The 10289-nt window shown below is 46.6% G+C and overlaps 1 protein-coding gene across 1 annotated transcript; it reads left to right on the top strand.

The window, feature by feature from the left end:
* Window positions 1–7577: 7577 nt before the first annotated feature.
* LOC144293822 (RNA-binding motif protein, X chromosome-like) lies at window positions 7578–9603 on the top strand. Its single transcript, XM_077864984.1, has one exon. It carries the CDS (start codon window positions 7721–7723, stop codon window positions 8360–8362), a length of 642 nt encoding a protein of 213 aa, XP_077721110.1. The 5' UTR covers window positions 7578–7720; the 3' UTR covers window positions 8363–9603.
* The last annotated feature ends 686 nt before the right edge of the window (window positions 9604–10289 follow it).

Raw genomic sequence — 10289 nt, 5'->3', positions numbered from 1 at the left:
CCTCCCTCCCTCTGAGCTGATGCTCCTTCCTTACTGAGAAAGTTGAAGGCAGCTGAACAGAATTTCCACAGCCTCCTTCCACTGCCTCCACCCACCTCCTAGCATCTGCACCCACACACTGCCTTCTCGGCTGCTACAGGCAAACCATCCATGCTCCTGGCTGAAGCCAGTCCCTTCTCATGGGTATGAGAACACATCCAGGACCTCCCTCTGGCTCTTCATCTCTCTCTCTCCTACATCATCTGTTCTCTCTCTTGGATCTTTCCCATCTTCAAACAGGAGCAAAACTTTCCTTTGATACACTGCATCTTCCAGCTACCACTTGCTTCTCTGTTGCCTTTTTGTAGGAAGCCATCTTTAAAGGGTAATCTACACTCAGTCCATGAATTGCTCGCATTCCTTTCTCTTTAAACTACTCTAAACAGACTTTCATCGTTCTACTGCCAGTACCAACCTTCTTCTCAAGGTCAGCCATAGCTTCCATCTTGCTAAATTCAGTGGCTGGTTCTCAGTCTTTTCACATTTGATCTCACAGCATTAGTGCAGTTGATCACTTCCTTGTTCAACTTTCTTCCGTTGGCTTTTAGGATGCTACACCTGTGTGTTTTTCTCCTTCCTCATGGTCACTCCCTAACCCCCTTTGCTGGATCCTCTTCCTCTGTTGGAGCATCCCATAGCTCAGTCCTTGGTCTTCAACCTACCATATGATCCAGTAATTCCGCCATTGGGTATTTATCCAAAGAAAACAAAACCCTAATTCAAGAAGATGTATGCACCCTTATTTTATTGCAGCATTATTTACAGTAGCCGAGATATGGAAGCAACATAAGTGTCTATCAATAGATGAATGGATAAGAAAAATGTCACATACACACACACACACACACACACACGCACACACTGGAACATTATGCAGCCATAAAAAGGATGATACTGTGCAATTTGAGACAACATGGATGGAGCTAGAGGGTATTTTGCTAAGTGAACGAAGACCCATAGGCCCCTCAGAAAAAGACAATATATGATTCCACTCACAAATAGAATGTAAACAACAACAACAACAGAAAGTGAAAGCTGAATCAAACCTGCAGATACAGAGAACAAACCTTTGTTGCCAGAGGAAATTAGGGTGGGAATTTGGGCAAGAGGAAGGAGATACAGACTACCAGGTAGGGAATGAGTAAGTCACGGGGATAATAGGCACAGCATAAAAAATACAGCCAATGAAACTATAAGTGTTGTAATGGGACAAATGGTAGCTACACTTGTGGTGAACATAGTATAATGTATAAACTTGTCAAACCACTAAGTTGTATCCTGAAATAATATAACATTGTGTGTCAATTGTACTTAAGAAAAGAATTTTGTTCAAGGTAATAAAAAAAAAAACCCACCTAGCCCAGTGATTGTCTACACCTATTGTGGTGAGTGCTGAGTAATGTATAGAGTTGTAGAATCACTATGTTGTACACCTGAAACTAATAACATTGTACGTCAACTATACTTCAATTAGAAAAAGTCTCCACGTCACGGGTTCACAGCCCAATGGGGATGCTGAACCATTATGATCTGTGCATTAAGAGGAATCCCTCCACCTGGGGGAGCCACAAGGGGCTCTAGTACTCCGTGGTTGAGGAGGTTGTTCACTGACTAGATGAGAATTTCAGGTACCTATTGGGCCCAATCGTTCCATCACTTGTGAAGATTAAAGGTTTAACTGCCCAGGTCCCAGGACTATTTAAAATAAACTCTGCCTCCATCTCCACGCACGTCTGAAGAGGCAGTTCCCAGGTTTCCCATGGATGTCAGCATTACCCAGGAGCTTGGAAATGCAAACTCTTGGGTCCTGTTCAGACCTACTCAGAATCCACGTGGTAGCAAGATCTGCAGGTGATCCATGTGTGCAGCCCAGCGAAGTCTATCACTGCCTTAGAACATCAGCCCAGCGTCAGGACACCATCTAGTCCTGGACTCACGAGCCTTGGACCCTGTTCAACCACGTCCAGCCAGAGGAAGCCTCCTTGGCATTCAGCTTGGCTGTGAGAGTTTGCTCCTCTGCCTGTAGCAACTGCAGGAGCTGCCTGGCAAGGCAGTGTGCTCACAAGTGTCCCCCCAACCCTGGTCAGCGGGATGCCCTTAGTTATGAGGGAGATTTTACACAAAGGGAAGGGGACCCCAGTTTGCTTCTCAAATACTCTAATATTTGCCTTCGAGTGTGGACAGCTATGTTTAGTGTAAAGAACAAGAGAACTCACAATCTGAGCTAAGGACATGGGAAAGCTCTGGGTTCTTCAGGCACTTGGCAGGTAGGATGTTCTATGCAAGCTGCAGACACTCTTGTTCCCCAGGACTTTGACTTTGCAAAGCTCCAACAGCATGCCAAAAAGCTCGTTATCATGGTAATGTAAAAATGTAAACATAAAAAAGAAAACTGAGTTCACATGGAGCCAAGCACTGATGGACATTTCCAGTAGAATGTACATCCTGGCAATGATGTCGTAAACCACGGACTCTGACTCAAACTCCGCCTCCTAAACAGTCCTGTTTAGGACTGTTCCTCCTAAACACCCACGCCTGGGCTGATGAACGGAAGTAAAACAATTGTGATAAGTGATTTGCAAAGTGTGGTCCCCAGACCAGCAGCTTCAGCATCCCCTGGGAACTTAAAGGAATGCAGATTCTCTGGCCCCATCTCTGACCTACTGAGTCAGAAATTCTGGCAATGTGTGTTTCAACAAGCCCTCCAGGAGATTATGGTGCTCCCTCAAGTTTGAAAACCTCTGTATTAATACATGTAAGTAAAAATAAAACCCCCCACCGCATACAGGTAAATGACAGAATGTCCTGGTCTCATCTTCAGGACAGCAGCAAGCAATCTGGACAGAGGTGTCCAGGTCCTGCCCCTGTCCTGGCATTGGGTTTATGAGGCTCCCTCGAGGTCTAGAACCCAGGGATCCCAGCGGGGGGGGCGGGGGTTAGTAACCTCGCTTCCCCGGGGTGACAGTGGAGTGGCTGACCCTGCCTTCCCTCCCCCAAAATCATATGCAGAATTGTGTGTATATATATATATATATATATATATATATACACACACATGCATCCTTCTGGAGCCTCTCATATTGTATCAGATTCTTACTGTACTGCTGTGTATTATCCAACAAAAACTGAACCTTAAGTCTCCTTTTCTGGGGAACCCTCTTACACTGTTGGTGGGAATGTGAACTGGGGCAGCCACTCTGGAAAACTGTGTGGAGGTTCTCAAAGAGTTAAAAATAGACCTGCCCTACGACCCAGCAATTGCACTGTTGGGGATTTACCCCAAAGATACAGATGCAATGAAACGCCGGGACACCTGCACCCCGATGTTTATAGCAGCAATGGCCACGATAGCCAAACTGTGGAAGGAGCCTCGGTGTTCCATCGAAAGATGAATGGATAAAGATGTGGTTTATGTATACAATGGAATATTCCTCAGCCATTAGAAATGACAAATACCCACCATTTGCTTCAACGTGGATGGAACTGGAGGGTATTATGCTGAGTGAATAAGTCAATCGGAGAAGGACAAACAGTGTATGTTCTCATTCATTTGGGGAATATAAATAATAGTGAAAGGGAATATAAGGGAAGGGAGAAGAAATGTGTGGGAAATATCAGAAAGGGAGACAGAACATAAAGACTGCTAACTCTGGGAAACGAACTAGGGGAGGTGGAAGGGGAGGAGGGCGGGGGGTGGGGGTGACTGGGTGACGGGCACCGACCGGGGCACTTGACGGGATGAGCACTGGGTGTTATTCTGTATATTGGTAAATTGAACACCAATAAAAAATAAATTTATTTTTTAAAAAAGTCTCCTTTTCTGACTTGAGGACCTTCTGGCAGTTTCGCAGGCACTGAGAGAGGGAAGAGGAAATGAAAGGAGCAAAGATCCACATACTTTTCTAAGAAGCTCTGACAAAATTCTTCATTGGTTGACACATCCTTGAACCTGCCCCCACAACATCCTGAGGGAGGGGCTCGTGCCCCTGCTCGCAGTTCCCCACATGACTAAGTATGTGACCCACACATGACTCACTCACCTCCCCCGCACCGTGGTCTGCCTCACCTGCCACTCAGGCCCCCACCTCCTGGTCCAGAATTGATGAAATGCAGACAGGACGTTAGGGATGCTTGACAGCACCAGGACTACCCGGCTGCCTGCCACTGGGGCGGAAGCTGGCTGGGGAAGGGGGGCAGAGGAAGGATGGCACGTAGCAAAGGCACTTGACATCTGATGCCATTTCTTGAATTCATAACTACCTAGGCCAGGGGTCTGCAGAGGGCTGCGCGTTAGTATTAATATCACTCTGAAGCTTGGGGAAGAGACCGCAGAGAATCTGGTGCGGGTGGCTTGGATTGGGGCCCAGATGCGAAGACTTCTAAGTGCACCGGGTGATTCAGCTCCATAGCCAGGGCTGAGACCACTGGCTGGTTCCACTTTATCTGGTCCCCTGCATTCACTGGCTTTTCAGTGAATAAAAGAAACAGCTGCCTGGAGTTGCCTGTGTCCGAAGTTACTAAAGGACCCCAGTTTCAGGGCGCCTGGGTGGCTCAGTGGTTGAGCGTCTGCCTTCGGCTCAGGGTGTGATCCTGGGGTCCTGGGATCGAGTCCCACTCCAGGTCCCTGCAGGGAGCCTGCTTCTCCCTCTGCCTGTGTCTCTGCTTCTCTCTCTCTGTGTCTCTCATGAATAAACAAATAAAATCTTTTAAAAAGTTTTTTTAAAAAGGACCCCAGTTTCCCAGCCTTTTGTAAACTAACACTTTTCTTTACAGCAGGTCCTCTCGGAGCCTGGCTTGACTCGTTGATTCATCTGGTCACAATCGACAAATTCACATCCCTTCCATTTTTATATCCCCAGGTCCTGGTGGAAGCCTAGTAGTACAAAGCTTAATGTTTATTACATGAATTAATAATTATTACAGCTTTCAGCAGGGGCCTCCGTGCCTTAAGCCTAAGTCGGATAAACTTATCCCACAGCCTCCCCACTCTCAAGTTCACCCCCTGTCAGTTTCCACAAAGAAAGCTCATCCTTAGCAACCATTCTGAGTTTGCTGAAGACTTGGGGGTCCCAAGGATGGCCCCTCCGCTGTCAGGGCCTCTCCTTTGCCATGGCAGACATTCCACCACCATCAGTCCCCGGAGCAGCTAAACACCCACCCCGCAGATTCCCTCACTGTGCGTGCTTTGCTTTCTTGTGCCACAACACCATAATCCCTTCCAAGGCTGTGATATCATTCTGACCGTCAATAGGGTGACTGAAAGTCCCAGTTTGCTCAGGACTGAGGAGTTTCCCAGGATGTGGGCCTTTCAGCGCTAAACTCAGAAGTTGGTCACCCTACATCAAGGGAGCCCTTGATGCACCCTGAAAATTTTTAGCTTGTTCTATAGCAACCATACCAGGAGCTCTGAACTAGGCGGTTTAGTTCTGAATGTTAGCATCCATCGTAAGCACCTGGGAGCCTGGTAGAGACGTGGGAATTCCTGATGCCGCAGGTGTGGGGTGGCCTGGGGACCTGCCTTTCTCCCAGCTTCCCGGGGACGTGATGCGGCAGGTCTGGTAGCACACTTTGAGAACTCAGAATGAGCTAATGCACGTAACGCCTTCAGCAGAGGGCTTGGCACGGGAGGCACGCGCCATGGACCCCGGCTACCAGCAGCGTTGGGCCGCGCCCTGACCGTGGGCCGGACACTATGCTATTTACACACACGTTACCTCATTAATCCTCACGGGCCCTCTGTGCAGTAGGTGAGACAATGCATGTTTTGCAGAAAGAGAAACCGAAGTCGGGGGACAGCCGAGTGATCGGGCTTGATTTGCACCCGGTTCTACCCTCTATCCGGCTGCAAAGCAACACGCTCAGTTCACCGCCACCCCCCTACACTGAAGACCCGCTGCTCAGCTAGCTACGCCACCCTCTTTAATTTTAAGTCGTTTGAGGAAAATCGTTCACTGTTTCCCACATCCCGTCTTCCTCCACGTGAGCAGAATGCAGATCTACTTCCCCTGGGTGACTCAGCAGCAGCATTTGGAACCTAGATCACTCATTTTCCAGAACTTCTGCACTAGACCTTCTCCCAGAGACATAGTCTCTAGTCCTGTCCCTCCTGCCCCTTTCTCCAACCTCTTTCTGAGCCAGGCCAGCCCCTGGCAGTGAGTAGAATAGGACCCCAGAGGCCTCAAGTCTGGGGGCCTTCGACTTCCAGCCCACGGGAGCACCCCATAGCTAGGGATCCCTGGCACCCCACATTGGTCCTACCCCCTTGAAGGCTGCCCCGGGGAACCCTTGATGCAGGACATTACAACTGGTTTTTCTGGGACTCTAACAGCTCCTCCCCACCCCCAAATGAATCCAGACTTTTGTTCCCTATCTGTGGTTGGGATTGCTGACATTTCCAGTATTACAGGTACCCAGAGGTTTGTAGGTGGGGGTAAGAGCATGGCTGTCCAGGTCTTGCCAGCTATAATCTGCCTGAGGACCTTAGGCAAGTTGCTGACCACTCTGTGCCTTGATAACCTCATTCGTCAAACTGAGTTGATGATAATAATTGTACTTCTTAGGACTATTGGGCTATTATTAGGTTTGAATCTGATATACACCCTTAGAATAATGGCTGGCACATTGAATCTGTATTTAAATGTTAGCCATTAGAAACGACAAATACCCACATTTACTTTGACGTGGATGGAACTGGAGGGAGGGTATTATGCTGAGTGAAATAAGTCAATTGGAGAAGGACAATTATTATATGGTCTCATTCATTTGGGGAATATAAATAATAGTGAAAGGGAATAAAGGGAAAGGAGAGAAAATGAGTGAAAATATCAGTGAGGGTGACAGCACATGAGAGACTCCTAACTCTGGGAAATGAACAAGGGGTAGTGGAAGGGGAGGTGGGTGGGGGGTTGGGGTGACTGGGTGATGGGCACTGAGGGGGCACTTGGTGGGATGAGCACTGCGTGTTATGCTAAATGTTGGCAAATTGAACTCCAATAAAAAAAATTAAAGAAAAAATAAATGTTAGCCAAGATCCCAGAATCCAATCACTAAACGCTTTTGGAGTATCTACCAGTAACTCCAGCTGCCATTTATTGAACACTTAGCAAGTACCTGTCATTGTGCTTTGCGTGGATCATTTCACTTAAGGCTTGGAGGAGCTGGGTAACTCGCCCAAACACAAGCCCCAGTAAGTGGGGTGCAAGCAAGGATGCCAGTCTAGGCCAAGCTGCCCTGCACAGCTCCCTCTGCCTCCCTTGTGGAGCAGGTCCTGAGCTGGGCATCAGCAGGGAGGCTCAGCCTCACCCCATCGTCCTCCTTCCCTTGGATGGCCAACCTGGAAGGTTCTGACCTGCACCCACATCCTCTGGCCACAACTCCTGTCTTCCTACCTCTCACCGGTCTGCCTTACTTCCCCTGTCCCAGTGTTCTGCAAAGTGGCCTCCACACTCCACTCACTCTGCCTGTTGTCCTCTCCTTTCCCGGTCTGAGCTCTTCTCTGACCCAGCTCCCCATATCAATCAAAACAGATTTGAGCTTGTTTTGCAGTAGTGCTAGCGGCTTCCCTCTTCTGCTCTCAGAGCCGGTGGCTCTCACTCATGCTGAGCTGCTACGAAGCCCCTGCCGGCGAGCTCGTAGGAGCTTGGAACGGTCGTCACCCCTCCGACTCTCACCAGGGGGAAAAATGGTTGAAGCAGATCGCCCAGGAAAGCTTTTCATTGGTGGCCTCAATACGGAAACAAATGAAAAAGCCCTTGAAGCAGTATTTGGCAAATATGGACGAATAGTGGAAGTTCTATTGATGAAAGATCGTGAAACCAACAAATCAAGAGGATTTGCTTTTGTCACCTTTGAGAGCCCAGCAGATGCTAAGGATGCAGCCAGAGACATGAATGGAAAGTCCTTAGATGGAAAAGCCATCAAGGTAGAACAAGCCACAAAACCATCATTTGAAAGTGGTAGACGTGGACCACCTCCACCTCCAAGAAGCAGAGGCCCTCCAAGAGGTCTTAGAGGTGGAAGAGGAGGAAGTAGAGGAACCAGGGGACCTCCTTCACGTGGAGGGCACATGGATGATGGTGGCTATTCCATGAATTTTAACATGAGTTCTTCCAGGGGACCACTTCCAGTAAAAAGAGGACCACCACCACGAACTGGTGGTCCTCCTCCTAAAAGATCTGCCCCTTCAGGACCAGTTCGCAGCAGCAGTAGAATGGGAGGAAGAGCTCCTGTGTCATGCGGCAGAGATAGTTATGGAGGCCCACCTCGAAGGGAACCCCTGCCCTCTCGTAGAGATGTGTATTTGTCCCCAAGAGATGATGGATAGTCTACTAAAGACAACTATTCAAGCAGAGATTACCCAAGTTCTCGTGATACAAGAGATTATGCACCACCACCAAGAGATTATACTTACTGTGATTATGGTCATTCCAGTTCACGTGATGACTACCCATCAAGAGGCTATAGTGATAGAGATGGCTATGGTCGTGATCGTGACTATTCAGATCATCCAAGTGGAGGTTCCTACAGAGATTCATATGAGAGCTATGGTAACTCACGTAGTGCTCCACCTACACGAGGGCCCGTGCCATCTTATGGTGGAAGCAGTCACTACGATGATTACAGCAGCTCACGAGATGGATATGGTGGAAGTCGAGACAGTTACTCAAGCAGCCAAAGTGATCTCTACTCAAGTGGTCGTGATCGGGTTGGCAGACAAGAAAGAGGGCTTCCCCCTTCTATGGAAAGGGGGTACTCTCCTCCACGTGATTCCTACAGCAGTTCAAGCCGCGGAGCACCAAGAGGTGGTGGCTGTGGAGGAAGCCGATCTGATAGAGGGGGAGGCAGAAGCAGATATTAAAAACAAAACAAAACTTTGGACCAAAATCCCCGTTCAAAGAAAACAAACAAAAAAGTGGAACCTTTTCTGTCATAACTACCCAAGGACTACTAATAGGAAAAATTGTGTTACCTTTTTAAAATTTCCTGTTAAGTTCCCCTTCCATAACTTTTATGTTCTTGTGAGGGAAAAAAGTAAAACCTGTTTAATCTTATTTGACTTTATGACATTGCTTTCAATAAGCAAATGTTAAATGTGTTAAGACTTGACTTGTGTACTAGTGTTGTAATTTTTCAAGTTAAAAGTGTCCCTAAAGGCCACTTCCTATATCTGATTTTTCCCAGTAAATGAGGCAAAGCAATTCTAAGACCTTCCACAAACATCTAGCCTTCTGAAATGGAGAGGTGAATCCTTCTGCCTATACAAACAAGCTAGCTATTAGAGGGTGGTCGGGGTATGCTACTCTTAGGATTTCAGAGTGTCTTCAAACTGAAATCTCAATGTTCTCAGTAATGAAAAACCTGAGATCAGATGCTTATGTAAGGAAAGTGCTATTCACCCAGTAAATCCAAAAAAGCAAATGGATAATGCTGGCCATATTTTGCCTTTCTGACATTTCCTTGGGAATCTACAAGAACCTCCCCTATCCCCTCCCCCAATAAGACCATTTAAGTGTGTGTTAAGCAACTACAGAATACTAAATAAAAAGTTTGGCCAAAAACAAAACAAAAAAACAAAACAAAACAAAAAAACAGATTTGACCTTCATGAAAAGCAATTTGGCATCCTGCATCCAGAGGTTTAAACCCATCCCCTCCTAAAAAGTCCTCTCCTGGGACCCTCCCCTAAAAAAATCATGCAAAGAATCATGAATAAAGATGATCTTTGAGTTTACAAGCCAAAAATTTTGAAATAATCTAAGTGAACAATAATTGGGGAATGAGTAAATAAGTAATGCTATGCCCACAGAATGGAGTACAACCCAGCTATTAAAGAGAAGATATGTGGATTAGTGTGAGAAATACACGTTTCCTGCCCTTTTCCCAGCCCTGGGCATTATCTTATTTGTCAAAATCTTTGCTTAGTAGAAACATGAAGAAGATGCCATCCAATTCCTTTTATTTTCAGTTTTCTGACTACCAGTAAGATTGGACTTCTTAAGATTTGTCAACTGTTATTCCTATTTGTGCCCTCTCTTCAATTTTCTATTGGAGATTTCATTTTTCTTAGTTATTAGTTTCTACCTTATATTAAGTTTATTGACCACTTACGTTTCATATTTTTTGCAAATTTTTTCCTAGCATGTAATTTCTTCTACTTTGATTTATTTTTACACTGTAGACATTTTAAGTTTCTTATGCTCAAAGCTATCATTTTCCCTGTTATGGTTTTTGTCTTTGATGTGATGCTTAACA

Source organism: Canis aureus, chromosome 22 (genome assembly GCF_053574225.1).
Source record: "Canis aureus isolate CA01 chromosome 22, VMU_Caureus_v.1.0, whole genome shotgun sequence".
Classification (NCBI taxonomy): domain Eukaryota; kingdom Metazoa; phylum Chordata; class Mammalia; order Carnivora; family Canidae; genus Canis; species Canis aureus.
This window is presented reverse-complemented; position numbering and strand designations above follow the sequence as displayed.